Source organism: Eucalyptus grandis, chromosome 10 (assembly GCF_016545825.1).
Source record: "Eucalyptus grandis isolate ANBG69807.140 chromosome 10, ASM1654582v1, whole genome shotgun sequence".
Taxonomy (NCBI): Eukaryota; Viridiplantae; Streptophyta; class Magnoliopsida; order Myrtales; family Myrtaceae; genus Eucalyptus; species Eucalyptus grandis.
In genome coordinates this window covers 34,828,660-34,846,244 of record NC_052621.1, presented here as the reverse complement: position 1 = coordinate 34,846,244, position 17,585 = coordinate 34,828,660, and the positions used below count along the sequence as shown (strand labels likewise).

General features: G+C 38.9%; 2 protein-coding genes and 1 non-coding gene across 4 annotated transcripts; 1 reads left to right on the top strand and 2 right to left on the bottom strand.

The window, feature by feature from the left end:
• The first annotated feature begins 8,037 nt into the window (after positions 1–8,037).
• LOC104421224 (probable glucuronoxylan glucuronosyltransferase IRX7) lies at positions 8,038–11,091 on the top strand. Its single transcript, XM_010033107.3, has 4 exons — positions 8,038–8,798; positions 8,905–9,263; positions 9,479–9,732; positions 10,042–11,091. The coding sequence occupies exons 1-4, from the start codon at positions 8,468–8,470 to the stop codon at positions 10,505–10,507; spliced, it is 1,410 nt and encodes a 469-aa protein (XP_010031409.2). The 5' UTR covers positions 8,038–8,467; the 3' UTR covers positions 10,508–11,091.
• Positions 11,092–13,920: 2,829 nt separating this feature from the next.
• On the bottom strand, positions 13,921–14,013 carry TRNAY-GUA. The gene is made up of 2 exons: positions 13,977–14,013; positions 13,921–13,956 (listed from the first exon to the last, which is right to left on the bottom strand). It is a non-coding gene; the product is annotated as a tRNA-Tyr (tRNA).
• A 646-nt stretch (positions 14,014–14,659) lies between these two features.
• LOC104421223 (xyloglucan endotransglucosylase/hydrolase protein 31) lies at positions 14,660–16,961 on the bottom strand. Of its 2 annotated transcripts, XM_010033106.3 has the most exons (5): positions 16,653–16,961; positions 16,022–16,122; positions 15,525–15,742; positions 14,903–15,284; positions 14,660–14,830 (listed from the first exon to the last, which is right to left on the bottom strand). In XM_010033106.3, the coding sequence occupies exons 1-4, from the start codon at positions 16,888–16,890 to the stop codon at positions 14,930–14,932; spliced, it is 912 nt and encodes a 303-aa protein (XP_010031408.2). In that variant the 5' UTR covers positions 16,891–16,961; the 3' UTR covers positions 14,660–14,830; positions 14,903–14,929. The 2 variants fall into 2 exon arrangements, with proteins under 2 accessions (XP_010031408.2, XP_010031407.2); XM_010033105.3 differs by having other exon boundaries at positions 14,660–15,284.
• Between the last annotated feature and the right edge of the window lie 624 nt (positions 16,962–17,585).

Sequence of the window (17,585 nt, the reverse complement as noted above, 5' to 3'; positions counted from 1 at the left end):
TTGTGCTCAACCACTATGCCACCATCATGGGTGGTCTAAATTTTTTTCTTTGTGTGTAAATATGTGAATATCAATAATCATATGAGTTACGAAAACTTAGAAGAATCCCCCAGCATTTCAAAGAGACTAATTGTGCGAGAAGATGGAGGAAGAAAGCCTTCATATGGTAACCAATAAAACATTTACCTGGGAAAGCCTACACTTTTGATAAAAGTAATGCCTTACTTTTTATAACATTTTGAATTCTAACCAACGAAAAACGGGACTCAATCAATTTGTTTTGAAACCATCTGTAGTTGCGATCAATCCAAAGACAATAGGTTGTCACTAAGAAAGATAGCTTGAGGAGTCTCGCCTCCAAATTTTTGCCCTTGGTGGCTTCGATCATTTATTGAAGTTCTAAGTTCCAACCTCCTACATAACACCAAATTCCATTTTGTGCCAAAACACTACGCCATACACTACTTGTCTAGGTGCACGAAGAATAAAACTTTTAATCTAACCAATTTAATCTTAAAACATTTTAACGTGTTGCTAATACAGTCCCTTTTGGCCAAAATCAAGTTAATTTTCACTCAAAATCGTTAATATAAACACCGACCGTTTTACGTGATATGATTGTTGATGACATAGACGATTTTTGTAATTTCTTTAAAAAAAATTATCGCAAGAAATTTGAGAGGGCCCAATTGCAAGAGTGTATATCCCATCAATCCTACATTTTTTATTTTATTTTTTGCAATGGCTGAATTTTGGGAGCGTGTCTCATCACTCTTAACATTTTCTTTTTTTAACATCTTTGTTTTGATTATGCATAACTTTTCGAGTGAGATCTCATGGTAAAAATGAAGCTCCTAGAAAATAAGAGGAAATCAACTATTAGAGCATATGTCATGTTATTTGTGTTGTTACAAGATTTCTGAATTCTTTTTTCTTTCTTTTCTTTTTCTTTTTCTTTTCCTATTTCCCTCCATAGGGCCTTGGTGACCAGTGGAGGGAAATAGAGAAAAAAAGAAAAAAAAAAGGAAAAATTCATAATTTTTTTGTAAAACAAGATTTCAAAAATAGTCTTTGATAGCAATTAATCAAAATTGGCTAAAATAATTACATTAGTAAATCATTCAAAGGTTTAGGACTAAATTAGCTAAATTAAAAAGTTTATAACTAAATTGGCCATCATACAATATGGTTTGAACTTTTTGAATAATTTTCTTGTTTTCCACTCGATTAAGTGCAATGAATTACATTATCAAGAAGATATATTCGCTTTGTTGGGTGATAATCATCGATATAGAAGAAAACTGTCTAGCTTCCATTTTCTATGCGACGAATTGCACAAATCTAAGCTGTAATTACGTATAAGTGGACTGCTAATTTAGAGAAAATAACAGGCGGAGCTTGAAGCAAATTCACAATTTTTTATTCCTTATTTAAGGGGAAAATAATTGGAAAAAGCGATTGATGTGAGCATACACGCGGCAGCGCTTTGAAGAGGATCTCTCCCCCACCATCACAGCCCTTTGGAATTTGGAACCCATCTTTCATTGAGTGCAAATTCGCCGACCCCCATCACCAATTAGAATTTAACAACATTTTCTTTATTATTTATTGAATTATTATTACATTCGCCGGCAATATAATTTCTCCTTTTCTAAGTTCATATGGTTAGATGGGCGACATGTGTACTATGCAAATCGAATTGACTTTAAAATTTATTAATTAAACGGTCATGATATTTCATTTTTTGATCGGCAATGAACGTAATAAAAATCTCTAATCATGCGCACTTACATAACTTTATTAAAAAAAAAGCTGTCACGGAAGTCCACCAATGGCCCCACGATGAAGTGGTCTAAATTCCACTCGTCACTGTTCCATCGGAGACGAAGCCAATTCCACTTGAATCTCCTCATCGATTGGTCGTGGCGTCGCCACCTGCCGAAAAGCAAAAATCTTAGACTAAAGTCTGATTTAATTTAATCTAATCTGATCGAGAACTACTATGAAAGATAAAGCAGGAAGATCAAATCATTCAACCTTGGACGCACGCGTCTGCCCACTCCCTTGATCACAAATCCAAAGCATTGCCAAACCCACTAAAGATCTTTACCTAAAGGTTGGCAACTTAGGTAAGTTATTTTGATTGCGACTTGAAAACGACGCTATAACGCTAGCCTAGAAAAATTTCAAATTGGAAGTTTGAGCTCAGGAGTTAGACAGTCGGAATCATAATTTCAAATGCTTTGGATAAAATTATAGTCGAGACACGACAGTTGAGAGAATAGGATAAATAAGCATATCAACTATTAATTATTGGAAAATGTATGAAGAAAGTGGATTTTAGGGTTGACTCTTGCTGTGAAGATTGCGAGTGTTTGGTAATTTTGGAAAACGATCGTGTTAGGTACGGTGAAATTTGCTATTAAGACTTAGGAGGCTTCAATGGGTAATTCACAAATCTTCTGCCATAAGGTTACCTACTTGTCTAAGTTTCCATAGAATTTATTTGAAAGAAAGTTTTCACGGGGAATAGAGAAAAAAAAAAAACAAATAGATAGCAAACAACAATTTGTGAAGAGTTCTAATTAATTGAAATTTAGTTTTTATTACATTAACGATTGATTGGGAAAAAAAATACATTAATCAGATCTAAGAGAAGAAACTCAATTTATATTCATCTTTTTGCTTTACCAAAGTCTCGCAATAAGGTTAAAGTGAATCACATCCTAGCTAAAATTGGATCCATTTACTTCATGGAAAAATCAACAATCTAAAAAGAAAAATGATTCAATGAAAAAGATTTCCGTCTTTATCAAAAGAAAAAAAAGTTTAGACATTAAGATTCTGTTCATTTCACGAAAAATGTGGTGTTTCTAAAAATTATTCTCCAGGAAGCCATTTACAAGCAAAATAATTATATTTTCCGGTGTTCTACTGTTCGATAAAGAAATCTTTTCTTGCATGTACTCATTTTCAATATTTGTTTCATTATTTTATTTTTAAAAAATCGATTTTTTACTTTTCAATTTCAATTTCTTTTTCTTTTTTCTTCTTCTTCCTTGGCCTTGGCCAATTGCTAGCTATAGCGATGGTTGGCGACCGATTGTTGGCAAGCTCTGGCTTGTGGCGAGGCTTCACCTCACTTGATTTGGCAAAGCTGGGCTCCCCTGAGGAAGAAGAAGAAAATGAAATAAAATGTGTTTGGTAAAAAAGAAAGAGAGGTGGAAGAAATTGTAGAAAATATTTTTCACTTTTCAAAAGTGAAAAATATTTTTCTTACTTTTGAATGTGTTTTTTCTAATAAAAAAAAACAATTTTGTTGACTAGTTCATTTTTCATGAAATAAATGTCAGAAAATCTGAAAAATGTTTTATTGTAAATTATTTTTCGTGAAAAAAACGGAGCCTAATCGTTAAAAATAATGATAACCATTTTTCATCAATTCAATTATCCAAGCCTAAAAAATGATATAATCTAAAGAAATATTTTCCAAATTGCCGAGACATCAAAAAATAATTCCGGTTGCGTAATTCCCGCGATAAGTACGCTTAAAATTGACAAGAGGAAAAAAATTCCCTTCTCGTTTTCGGATTGCTCGGAGGAAACAATAGAGAGACCGGGTCGTGGCCGTCGCTTGATCAGGGGGGCCGTGCTGTTGGCGCCGATTTCAGGACGATGCTCCGACAGAGGCGGACCAGAGACAGAGGCGTCGCCGTCATTACATGAGGAACTGATAAGCCATTGGCCACGCCTTGCCGTGCACGACACTCTCTCCCCAACACAGATTCATCCAAACCCCCCCTTCATTCTCTCTCTCTCTCTCTCTCTCTCTCTCTCTCCTCCCAATTCCTCTAGATATTTCATTTGAATGGATGTTGATGTCGTATTAACCTCGAGGGCCGCATCCATCACCGGCGGACTTGTAGGCGGGTGCTGCTTTTATTTGATGGACGAGAACGAAACAATTTGTGTGTATTTACGGACGTTAATCGTGGCCTAAATTTTCAGATACTTCGTGCTATGGAAAGGGAAGAGATATTCTTGGATACAACATATTCATATATTCGATAGGCTCGTGTTATTATTATTCATATATCACCATAATTTTATTTCCGAATGATATTCATATGTTTGGAACCTGTCAAAAATCAGGAATCTATGTATTCTCAGAGGAAAAAATATCAGCCTTAATAGATAGATATAATGAGACAAATTATCCCTAAACTTTGACTCAGTAAGTAATGTGGTCACTAAAATTTTAATTTGTTCAATATAATTTATGAAAAATATAACGATTCAATATAGTGTGTGGATTTTTGTTGCGTGTTTAACTCAATTCCCAAATTATATGAAAATTTTAATATTGTCTTTTAATTAATTTAATTGGGGATAATATCAAGCATTTTTATATAGTTCATGGACTAAAATGAATATGTACGAAAATTTTACAAACTACATTGAATAAATTGAATGTTTAGGGACTACATTACATATTGGATTACGGTTTAAATATCACGTTAAATAAATTAAAAATTCATGAATCATATTGCATATTAGACTAAAATTTACAAATTATTTGTATCATTTTCCCTAATGGACATTGGACTTCGATGAAGCCGAGTTATTTGTGAGGATGGTATTGCCAAATTTTTGGGCAGAATTTGTGAGGATGACGAGGGTTTTGGCGATGAGATGAGTTGGCTTTTGCCAAGGTTCTTATCTTCCATCCTCCAAAGAGGGCAAATCCAACAGAAAAGACCAGCAAAAAGTGGAAGACTTTTGCATGGCTGGATTTTGACAACTCCCTCCCTTCCGTTCATGTAAAAAACCCACAAAAGCAAAGCCACGGAATTTGCAGACTCTCCTCGGCTCGAAGGTTCTCCCGTGCGGTCGAATTCAAGGGAAAATCAGGTCAGCTCACCTCTTCGAATCCATTTCTTTGCTATTGCAATTAGGAAAGGAAATATTTTTATCCTCTTACGACTTTTCGAATGACTAATTTAAAAAAAAAAAAAACTGAATTTCAATAGGAATTCCAACGTGTTGCTATGCATTCCATTCGAATCTCTCGAGACGGCATGGCGCAGAGGCATTTGAAAGGTAAGCTTTTTATCCTTCTTCTCATTAATTGAGCATGAGATACGTAGAGAACACCATGATGGTAAAATCTGTCGAAAACTTTCTGAAGCCGAAAAAGGACAATTACCCATTTGACAATTCTTTATGATTCACAGCCTTCTTCCTTCGATCATAATTAACCGTTTTTTTTTTTTTTTTTTTTTTTTTTGGGGGGTCTAATTGATCATTTTTTTATTTCCTGTCTGGTGATCGATGGTTGTTTGGTCGAAAAAGAAAGACGTCCTGAAAATTGATAAGCATTCTTATTTTTGGGAGCATTAGATAAATTCTGGAGCGAAACGCATGCTGTCTTTAGGCTGACCTTGCCCATAGAATAGAGAGAGCAGCTCAATTTCGGCTGGCGTTGACCGGTTCCTCCGGTCAACAATTTTATTTTGATCCTTTCGCCTACCCCGCTTTCTTCATTAAATTCTGCATTTATTCGCCATCACGTGATTGCCCCCACCAAAAGGGAATTATTAATAGGAGGAAAAAAGCAGAACATATAAAGAAATTCTAATTTACCTTTTGTCTTTTTTTCCCCTTCCTGCTTTGCTGAGAAATCGAATTACAAGAGGAGGACGATGATGTTACTCATAAATATAATCACATGTATTTTCAGAATATTGTCCGAAAGTGAGCTCTTCCACTCGATTCTTATCACGTGAAGCACTTTGCATATTTCGCATATATATAATTTTTTTATTTATTTCGTTTGCATCTGCAATTTGACTTTGCATCATCAGACCTTCCAAATGCTTTCAATATATTCATGCATAAGATTTCGAACTAAAGAGTAACGGTGCATTTAATTTTTGAATATTTTATAGGAAAAAGAAAGCAATTTGAAGGAATTAAATGGAAGGAAATTATAAATGTAGAGGGAGAGAGAAATGTCAATTTTTCTTTTGTTTAATAGTGGGAGGATAAATAAATAAACAGAGCAAAGTGAGTTAAAAATAACTTTAGAGCTGCTGTCGTGTCATGCAAGATGTCTCTTTAGCCATGTCATTTAAGTGTTCGAGTAGGGACATTTTGTAATTTGAAGCGCAATATATGTTAGTTTTGATTTGGGAAGAATTTATGTGAGTCATTTTTTCTCGATTTTTTCAACTGCTCTATTTTCTCTTTCCTCTCAAATTAGTATTGCATAACTCTTTTTCTCTTCTTTCCATCTATAATGAACACAATATTTTCACTCTTTTATTCAGTTCTTAGATTGTGCCTAATTTCTTAATTATCTTCTTCATAATCTACACCAAAAGGGATAGTTCTTTTGCAAAATAGATTATTCTTCCCATGTCATCATACATTTTTTAAAATTGTGAATATGTTCCTTACGAGTCAACTTTAACTTGACAACTGCAACCCATTTATCAATTCATAATACTTAGCTCAATATTAAAACATGAAAAAAATGGAAATATACTTCATTTTTTACTCAATGATTATTTACGTATCTCTACTTGTGAAAATCATTTAAAGATTAAACCATAAACCTTGATTAAGATGCCAAGACAAGTTCCTAAGGAGGAGCAATTCAATCTTTCATAGTGACATTCTTTTAAGAGGTATGTGAATGGTATTGGCAAAAATAGAGATATGTAAATGGTCATTGGGATCAAAAGTACGATTTATCATGATATATTCTCTTAAACATAGCATGAGGTTTTGAAACAGAGTAATTACTCTGCGTGACCAATACAGTACCTCAAGCACATTTGGATTTGCTTAGATCACCACATAATTTGTAGGATTAAAATCCATTCGAAAGCGATATACCTTGTGCGAGTAATAATGGCCCATCTTATAATTTCATGCAATGATTTCTTAGATGTACTTTTTCACAGGCTCTCATAGTGATTGTACTTATCATCACATCGATGCATTAATATCATTATGGATTCACAAAAAAAAAGAAAAAGAATATTGGTATTTGATATTTACTCATGACGCAAGTTCGGCTAAGCTCATGAATGATGACAACCATTCACATAGCCTTGAATTAAACTAAACTCAAGACACAAGTTCGGCTAAGCTCATGAATGATGACAACCATTCACATAGCCTTGAATTAAACTAAACTCAAGACACACTGATTAAACTAGACAAGTCTAGAAAGGTATCTCTTGCGGCCCTTGGTATATGCTCTAAAATATAAGGAAATTCCTAAGGTAATGATAATAATGGAAGTATTTCGATCAGTATATGCTTTGAGCTAGGACTTGTTACATTCCAAAAAAGGTTACGTGTTTTGTCTTAAAATATTAACTCTAGAATATTTACCTGTATAACCGATCTTCCATTTCCTTTTATCAATATTTCCTTAAATAGGTTGACAATATTACTTTTTTCAACTCACGATTTATAATTTTTCACAAGCAATGGCAAAATTCTAAAACATCCACTTTTCATTAGTAACTCCCAACGTATTAATAATCACTAATCTTCAAGTACTCTGATATTTTTTTTTTCCCATCAGAGACGGTAATGATTCTACATCCATTTTTTTTTTTGAATAGCAAACAGCAGCACTCGATTTACTATTTCATATGAGGAAATATTACACCAAGAACATCAGCGCATAAAAGATCAAATAAAGCAGGGGGTTGGATATCCATTCGGTCTTGTTTTTCCAATAACTTTCGAATTTTGTATTAGTTATCCCCTAAATAAATTAGTATATAATGTTTTTTTTTTTTTTTTTTGGCCATTCCCGAAAGATAATGGTATTTCGTCGCAATTAATTTCCACTGGATCGTGAAATTCAACGAGCCATAAGGGAACCCAAAGATGGCATAGAAATTGGATCGTGAAATTCAACGAGCCATAAGGGAACCCAAAGATGGCATAGAAACCGAGGACCCCTGCAACTCTGTCAAAAGGTTTTTCACTCTGTTCCATCACCTCCATCACCATGTGAATCTCTGACTCTGAGCACTCTCTCTCTCTCTCTCTCTCTCTCTCTCATATAATAAAACTTGCAATGCCCTTCATTCATCTTCCCGTCCTGGGTCTCGACGCTGCGACCGGACGAATTATTAAAACCACCAAACGGGCAGGACAGCGAGCAAAAAAGATAAGCAGCAAGCAGTTATTGTCATCTGTTTTTGTTTATTCCCCCCAGATCGAAAAACGAACCACCAACAAACCCATCTCTGTGCCTTACTCTCTACGCTAGCAACAGCGACACCAGAACCCGATAGCCCCCTCCCACCAGCTTTCAACGCTTTGCCCTTCGCCTTCATCATCACCGCCATCGCCATCACCATCACCACCATCTTTCTTCTCCTTCTTCATCAAGGTCTTCCGTTTCTTCCTCCGCGTTTCGCAGGCTATTAAATGAGATATGGCGGAGCTCAAGAGAGCGCCACCCACCTCCAAGAGCAGGGGCTTCTACGTCAGGATGAGGCTCTTGCACGGCTACGGCAAGCACCACCAGAGGCTGGCCCAAGACAAGAAGAGCTTCTTCCATAGATACTACAAGTGGGTCCTCTGGCTCTCCCTCTCCTTCTACTTCTTCTGCCCTTACCTCCTCAGCCACAGCCCCAAGCAGAGGCTCAAGCCTCTCCGCACCGGCTCCGCCGGGTCGACTCACTCCTCCCGCGCGCTCTTCGAGTCATCGTTGTCGCTCAGCAATAGTAGCTCCACGCGCTCGCAAGAACCGGAGATTGACCAAGGTTGGGAACCTCTAAAGTTTCGTTTTTTTTTCCTTTCCTTTCACCTGTTTCTGGCCCCAGGAGGCGTTAACCTTGGCGCAACCTCTCTGTTTTTTGTACCTTGCAGAGCTGAGGGGCTTGAAGATATACGTCTACGATTTGCCGCCCAAGTACAACTCCGAATGGCTATCGAACGAGCGATGCCGGACGCACCTGTTCGCGTCGGAGGTGGCCATCCACAGGGCTCTATTGACCAGCGACGTCCGGACGCTCGACCCTCACGAAGCTGACTTCTTCTTCGTCCCCGTGTACGTGTCCTGCAACTTCAGCACCACCAATGGCTTCCCGGCCATCGGCCACGCGAGGTCGCTGCTGCTCTCCGCCGTGCAGCTAATCTCGTCGGAGCAGCCGTTTTGGAACCGGAGCTCCGGGTCCGACCACGTCTTCGTCGCCTCTCACGATTACGGAGCTTGCTTCCACGCCATGGTAAGCGACCCTTCCAAAAGAAGCCATAATGATTATTCATAAATCACGCAAATCGTCGCGTTTGACGCTCAATCTCGTTTCCAACGTTGGAAATTGGATTGAAGTTCGTCTTTCCCCAGTGTTTTTAACGTTTTATTCACGTTCGATTAGACGGGTTATCGATTTGGTTTGGCTGATGATTGATCGTGGGTTAAATTTTTGGTTAATCTATGAAGGAGGATCGAGCTGTCGCCGATGGGGTGCCGGAATTTTTGAAGAAGTCCATCATACTGCAGACGTTCGGGGTCAACTACGACCACCCGTGTCAGGACGTCGAGCACGTGGTGATCCCGCCTTACATTCCGCCGGAAAGTTTACGGAGGACGCTGGAGTCGTCGCCGGCGAACAGCGGCCGCCGCGACATCTGGGTCTTCTTCAGGGGCAAGATGGAAGTCCACCCCAAGAACATCAGCGGGCGCTTTTACAGCAAGTAATTCCCCGTCTCCTCAAGTTCATTTCCGCTCTTAATCAAACTCCTAATCATTGCACCGCCCTTTACACTTTTACTATATTACCCTCATCCGAATCTATAGGCTAAGAAGAAACCCTAAATTGGTCCGATCTGTAATGATGATTTCCTCAAACAGTGTATGGATCTTACGTGTCCTTTCCTGGCGTAGATTCGCAAGATCTGTCCATGTGAATGTTTAGGATTTACGTTTGACCAATGCGAAACGTTTTGGCATTTTGGTGGTTTTATCGGCGCTGTCGTGTTGATTTTTCATTGCTTTTCCACCAGGGCGGTGCGATCGGTGATCTGGCACAAGTACAGCGGCGACCCGCGGTTCTACCTCCGGCGGCACAGGTTCGCCGGCTACCAGTCGGAGATCGCCCGGTCCGTGTTCTGCCTCTGCCCGCTCGGGTGGGCCCCGTGGAGCCCGCGCCTGGCGGAGTCCGTGGCCCTGGGCTGCGTCCCCGTCGTCATCGCCGACGGCATCCGCCTCCCCTTCCAGGAGGCCGTGCCGTGGCCGGAAATATCGCTCGCGGTGGCGGAGCGGGACGCCGCGCGGCTCGGCCCGATCCTGGACCGCGTGGCGGCGACCAACCTGAGCGACATCCAGCGGAACCTCTTGCGGCCGGAGGTCCGGCGGGCCCTGCTGTACCACGACCGGGTCGAGCGCGGCGACGCCACGTGGCACGTGCTGCGGGCCCTGGCGGGGAAGCTGGACCGCTCGTGCAGGAGGAGCAGGGTTTACGGCCAATGAGAGCGAGAGGCGCTCGAGGTGGGGGCCCGCCGGGGGTGGGGATTGGCTGGCTGTTGATGGGCGCCAGCTAGGCAAAATCGGCTTTTGGTCCAGCGTGGACGATCCCCTAACGCGAGACAGCTGGACAGCGCTCTTGCGATATGCAGGCAGGCATGGTGGGGCCCCGTTGGAGGCAAAAATTTAGTACGAAGGGAATGGGTGGAGCAGGGGGGGCCCCACTCGTTTTTAAAACCGGCGGAGCACGAGATTTTGGAGAGATATTTTTCATTTTTGATTGTAAAAAAAAAGGGGGAGAATTTTGGGTTCTTTGAGGTAAAAAGCAAATAATATAATAAAATGTCGTAGATATGATTAGATTAGACACTGTACAGGCTGTGAGCATCGTCGGGAGGATAAAAGTAATGTCACTTGTATAGATGGGATTGAGAGCTTATGCGTGGATAACGCAGTATTCAGTTTTTGGAAAGATGGGAGGGGCAGGGCCAGACAGGAAGACAAATGCAGATTTTTTGGGGGTCATCTTGACCTCCTAATGTCCTTTCCAGGACACATTTTTCAATTCATCTCTCTTTTTAGAGTGCCAACTCATGTCTCTGAAGTTTGTCTAGGTGGTGTTCCGGAGAAGTTAATTAACCGAACGGGACTGGGGGAGTTTGCTTTTGGGAAGTAAAGTCTCTTATGCACTGGAACGACCTAAACCCTAAGGAGAGGAGTTTATATAAGTCGTGTGATTCGATTGGTACCTGCTTATATTTATGGGGAATGGGGAATGGACAGAAAGCCCGTGAAGGAATGAATAATGTTTGAAAAGTGAGGTGGGAAGGGTAGGGGAGCTCCTCTTTTTATGCGGTTATCATCAAAAGTCGTTCTTTTTTCTCTTGTGAAAAAGAAAAAAAAAAGAAGAGGACGAAAAGGGCGGGAGCAACGCGACAGGTTTGGAGGGTTTGTCAGAACCTTAAATGGGGGAGGCTGTCAGAATGTGGTCACGGGTCACGGGTCGCGAATCCCCACTACCCCCCCACCATTTCCCCCATTAGCTTTTACCCTGTCTTTGTCTCTTGTCTTTCTCATGCTTCGATGGTCTGACATTCAATTCAAAACTCGTCATCGATTAGCTTTCTCCAATTTGCCTACTTCGCAACCCTAAATTTGTCCCCGGACGAGTAAAAACTTAGGGAAATGACCGAATCTTTACGGGGGCGATCTGTAGTTTTGATCATGTTGTGGCGTAGCGACTACGTCTAGGCGACAGGTCGAGGACTTGGTCCTTGGATTCTCAGGGACCGGAATGGGACCTGGAGAATGGTACGTAACTACCTTGCGTGGGTTTTCGGCAGGAGTTGGTACCGGTGGGTCTGTCGGGCCATTCCGACAGCCCTTTCTCCATGGCGGGCTTGTTTGGTTTTTGCAACTCGTGCTGAGGGAATTTATTTATGCTTCAGCATGGTTTTTAATAGGGTTCGGATCAAATTAGAGATGGAAACGACTTTGGGATTAGTCGGGTGTTCGATCTTCTCGTGCTCCATTGTCCGTAGATTTTGATGGACTCCTTAAGTAAGGGGTTTCCGGACGAGTGTGAAACCTCTAAAAGATTTACAATACTAGTGGAAAAACCTTATTTTTTTATTCAATATATATATATATATATCTATCTATCAATATTCTTGGTATCTAGAAGTGGAATTGTCAAATTCTTTTCGGCACATGTATTTGATAATTTACCGTTGACTGTATGCGTTGGGATGGGTCAATTTCAACTGGGATTGAGAAGGATTTCGACTTTTCTTGTTTCCAAACCAAAGTCGGACTCTAGATATCCTGGGGTCTAGTCTTGGGTTATGTAAGGTGTTTTGAGAGCATTACTCTTAACTGGGGTTTGGACGTATATTCGTGGTATCTGGAAGTGGAATTGTCAAATTCTTCTTTTCGGCACATGTATTTGATAATTTATTGTTTACTGTATGCGTTGGGACAGGTCAATTTCAATTGGGATTGAGAAGGCTTTCGACTTTTCTTGTTTCCAAACCTAAGTCGGACATTAGATATCATGGGGTCTAGTCTGGGGTTATGTAAGGTGTCTTGAGAGCATTACTCTTAATTGGGGTTTGGACGTGGAGGCCCACAAAGAAAGCTCCACAGGTTTTGCACTACATATGATGGGTCCATGAATGAAACCAAGATTAGCAATGTCAAGGTGCATTTATTTTACCAAAAATAAATGATTTAGAAAATATTTTCGTAAAATAATCCTTTAAAGAAATGAAGGGAAGAACCGTCTACAATTAGTGTCAATAATGAAAAAAATCATTGACTAAATATTGCAAATGATACAAGAGATAATATCTTAAAAAATGTTATTCAAATCATTAATTTTACGTGAAACAAACGGGACCTTAGTTAATAACCCTTATTTCTATTCGACAAAATTTATCCAGGTAATTTCATAGTATCAAGGAGTAAAAGAATTTGGTTTATCTTTTTACTAAAAAAAAAGGTTGAGATGGTTTTCTTTTTTTCTTTTTTTTTTTTTAATTGGACAATAGGGAGAAAAAGAAAAGGTTTTTCTATGACCATAAATCTGTGTTTGGTGAGCAACATAAAATTCAAAATATATAATAAAATTTATCTTATTCTGCATTAAGTGCTTGTTTGAGATAGGATAAAATCAGATATAAATAGGATATATATTGTATAAAATTATTTCAAAGGGAGGTGGAACAAAGTTATATAGGATTTCTAATATCCATAATATGAAACTTTTTCTCAAATAACAAATTTCTTAAATTAACAAATTAAAATTATATTTCAATGTAAATAATATATAAATTCTAATATAAAAAATTCAATAACAAAAAATAAAAATATATTTAATTTAATCTTATTTTTATTTATATTTGAATTTAATTTATCTTATAATATAAATTTAATATATAAATATATATTTATGACCTATTTCGGGTGTTTTAATATTTTAGGTATATTAGCACAATTTTATTTTTAATAAAAATTTATTAGAGAATGTTGGAAGGGGAAGAAAGAAATAAAAATGAAATTAAAAATGAAATAGATAAGAGTATCGTGAGAGATTTTTATAATTTCCATTTGTAAAATTTGTGATTCATATAAGCATTTATACCATACAATATATAATATAATATAATATAAATATATATGATTTTATTATTACAATCATCAAATAATTGATAGGGTATAACAAAATTTTATGAATTTCATATCCTATTTTATCCAATCCAATCGTGATGAGAAATCAATGTAGCTTAATTGTGCTAATTACGGCAGCTAAAAGTCTGAGATTGGTATTCATTACAAGATAATATAAGAATAAGAAGCCAAAAAGGGAAAAACAAAAAAAAAAAAAGAAAAAAGGAAAAAAGAAAAAAGGAAAAAACAATTCCGACCTGCCGGATTCGAACCAGCGACCTAAGGATATGCTGTCGGATGATCCCCACTACAGTCCTCCGCTCTACCAACTGAGCTAAGGTCGGTTTTGGCTTACGTTTCCATATTAAAATATTTATTAAATAAAAGGACTATTTGCGCGAGATCCATATATGGGCCTTGAGCTGATCCACCCGAAGCTTCTGTTTTAATTTCGAACCGAACTTCAGTTTACATTAGAAAATGGGAACGTACTGAGGGCGGGGTCCTCCTTTCCCCAAGGCCCAAATCCTGAGGTGCTTCAATTATAACTTTCTCCATATTTTGGGAAGAGAAGATACCAAGCACGCCTACCAAAGTCTCCTCTCTTTTCCATCTCTCTTCATTACTCTTTCCCTTAATCTCTCGAAGGGGTGGCGAAGAAGGCTCAATTGCTGGGCTCTCGAGACAGTTTCCCCGTACCCAATTCCAAGGCCATGACCAAAAGCGGCAAATGTACAATTTAACTTAGCAATTCGATCAAAGTTTCCGGCCTCTGGATGAGGAAATATCAGAAAGAACAAGAAATGTTAATGGAATGGTATATCGTCAATAACATTTAGTAATTGAATCCTGTTCAAGTATGATAATTATACATATCCATCGTTTTTTATGGGACTTGACCAACATAAATTCTCCATAACTATAGACATAATACTTTCATCCTCTTTGAATCAATCGTGGCTCAGGTACGGACAGTTCAGATTGTTCTTCGGCAGCAAACGAACACTTCAAATCATAAATTTATTCGAACACGCAATACGACCGACCCTTAATTCTTGAAGGCAATGGACGCTCAACCCCACTCTTGCACCTACTTTTTTTTCTCTGTCGGGGCAAGTTTGGACCCATCTCACGAGCCTCCAAAGTCAAACTGTTTGAAAACTAAAAACCAAACCATTTCTAGCAATCAATGGAAAAAAAAAAAGAAGAGGAGAGAAAATACAATTGGCTCACTCCGAGTCCGAATTTCCAGGCTCCTTTTCAGCACTCGGGCGTGTGCGTGTGGTCTCTTTTGGGGTCCGAACAGTAGTCGTAGACCATGTGGTTCCTCTGCACCCACGCCATCGCCGAGTTCTGCTGCCGGCTCAGGCCGCCAGCTCCCGACGGCGAGACGGAGGGCGGGTTGCAGGAGCCGCCGGAGGTGCACCCGCTTAGCCTGAAGTTGGTGTACCTGCCCACGAACGGTGCGTACTGGTAATCCGCCTTGTACTTGCCGTTCTCGGTGGCCCAAGGTGACGCGTCCCATATCGATCCGTACACCCACATCGGCCTTAAGGGATATGTCGCGTCGCTCTTTCTCGGGTACCTCCTGATAGGTACATCGTCCACAAGAAATCTGCGAATGCTCCAGTTACGACGAAGAAGATCAGACGGAGTATTTCATTTAGACCTGTCCTTATGCATATAAATCATGCTAATCATGTTTCAAAGAACAGTGTTGCAACCTATACTAGTCTTTTCATATTGCATTAACACATGAAGGGTTTTTCAATAGACTAGTTGAGACATTTATTAGGTTGGATCGAACCAGATTAGTAGTCTAATTAGTTAAGGAGAGGGGAAGAAGAAGACCCACATGATCTCACTAGGCGTCCACAAAATGGCATAGTTGTGGAAATTTTGGGTCGGATCGAACCAGAGGTGGAACTTCATCTCTCTTCCGATGACGTTTCCATCGCCACTTCCTCTGACGAAGACGTTGGTCTGAAGAGTGTAAGGCTTGCCTGGTGTTGTTCCCAGAAACTCGATGTCGATCTCGTCGTGGTTGCCTGGGTGGGCTTCATTGTTGGAGAGCTGATGATATCCAAAACTTCATTAGTCTCTCAGAAAAGACTTTGTAAGGTATATTTTCCAATACTCTTTCCTTACAATAATATTTTAGTGAAGAAGAAGAATATTTAGAAGTCACACGCAAGCTTTAGCAGTATAATCAGGTTGAAATTTCACGTTTCTTTTAATCGGATCAAAGGGGAGTTGCACATAAGCTGTCCCATGCATTTTTGATATCTTTTCTTAAGGAGAAAAATTTGAGGAGAAAAGAAAAAGAAAAACAGGAGTTATGCTAGCTCTTACATAGAAAGAGGTATCAACTCCTGCAGTATAACCAGGTTGTAGCTTGATGGATGCACTGAAATAACCAGACTGATATGGGCGAAGAGACTTAAACCCACTTCCTGCTTCCAAGAAATGAAAAAAAGGAGCTAAAGTTAGGAGAAAAAAAAAGCAATGGACCGACAGTTAAGAAGCTGTTTCTAAATCAGTGTATATAAATAAATGAAAGTCCATTAAAGAAGATGCACTATCCAAATATGCTATCATGCTAGGGCTGATTTTACTATGGGAGGCACAACCAATTGCTCATAAGCCTTATACTATTAGGAGAAGGCGTCAATTTTTATATACTCTAACATTCCCCCTCATGTGTAGAGTAGAGTTTTATTTATGACTAAAGCATTGAAACATATAATAGAAAATATCAATAGAGGCTTGAAATGAATTGAAATCAGGTTTCATATAATCATGATATAAAAATTTTTGTGGGAGAATGAAGTGCAATTCTAAAAGTTTAGATTGTTAAAATAAGGGGTAGGTAAAAATATGTATACCAACAATTTTGAGCAAGCTTATAATTACTAGAAATTTGTGATGACTAATGCCACAACACCGGTATGATACACTAACTAAGAAATGAAGATGAGAAGACCTGCACTCTTGTCGAGCCAAATTGTCAACGAGCCCCGGTCGAGCCTTTGGTGCTGAGGGCCCCACAGGTTTCTAAATCCTTGATCAAACCCTATGGACCCAAACCTAGAGCTTGGATAGTAGCCAGGTGAAGGTGGACCCTGTGCACTAATGGAAGGACTTGTAAAACCAATCATAATGATAATGATGAGGAGAGAGAAGTGGAGTGACTTGAAGAGGAAAAAAGAATGCAGAGACATGATCCCAAGATAAGGTTCTAAGATAAGAGAGTGAGAAGGTATTAGATTGAGCAATGTGGAGAGGTGTATGGCAACAATGTGTGGTGGGTATAAATAGAGAGAGAGAGAGATAAATGGACCCCAATTATGATGGGGTGATAAGGTGGTTGATGGGAGTTCTAGAAGGGGACAAAATAGGTGGGGTGTTGATATGGTATTGAGTAAAATTGTTTCCTTTTACATGGCGTGTTCCATTATTCTCTTTCTTGTATCAAATATTATATTAAAATAATAATATGACGAGCCAAAGATATATATTCAAATTTCTTACTGGAATAGTTTTAACAAGTGACCCAAAAATTTCCTTTTGAGTACTTAAAGTAAGCTTTGCATCTACCTTGTTCCAATATATCAACTTGGAAAGTAGTTTTAGTAAAATTTATAAGCACATCTAGCATTTCTCCAAGTTTGTTTTCTGTCATGGAATAAGGGTCGCTCCCATCTAGAGTCCCAAAAGGAAAGAAATATAATTTTTCCTTCGATTCTACTGACAACTCCATATACACACTAGATCCTAAAAAAGACACGCCCTTTGTATCATCCTAGATTCTACTGACAACTCCATCCAATAAAATCACATGCAGATCTCTTCGACTTTTTCTCTCTAATGACTGAAGTGGAGAAATATAATTTTTCCTTCCCCGAAGGTTAACTAA

Excerpts from the sequence above, each read along its gene's own strand:
- LOC104421224 (XM_010033107.3), top strand. The coding sequence starts at position 8,468 with ATGGCGGAGCTCAAGAGAGCGCCACCCACCTCCAAGAGCAGGGGCTTC. Across the intron at positions 9,264-9,478 it reads GAGCTTGCTTCCACGCCATG|GAGGATCGAGCTGTCGCCGA; the intron begins GTAAGCGACCCT and ends TAATCTATGAAG. Across the intron at positions 9,733-10,041 it reads AGCGGGCGCTTTTACAGCAA|GGCGGTGCGATCGGTGATCT; the intron begins GTAATTCCCCGT and ends CTTTTCCACCAG.
- LOC104421223 (XM_010033105.3), bottom strand. The coding sequence starts at position 16,890 with ATGTCTCTGCATTCTTTTTTCCTCTTCAAGTCACTCCACTTCTCTCTC. Across the intron at positions 16,123-16,652 it reads TTGGCTCGACAAGAGTGCAG|GAAGTGGGTTTAAGTCTCTT; the intron begins GTCTTCTCATCT and ends TCTTGGAAGCAG. Across the intron at positions 15,743-16,021 it reads GAGTTGATACCTCTTTCTAT|CTCTCCAACAATGAAGCCCA; the intron begins GTAAGAGCTAGC and ends GGATATCATCAG.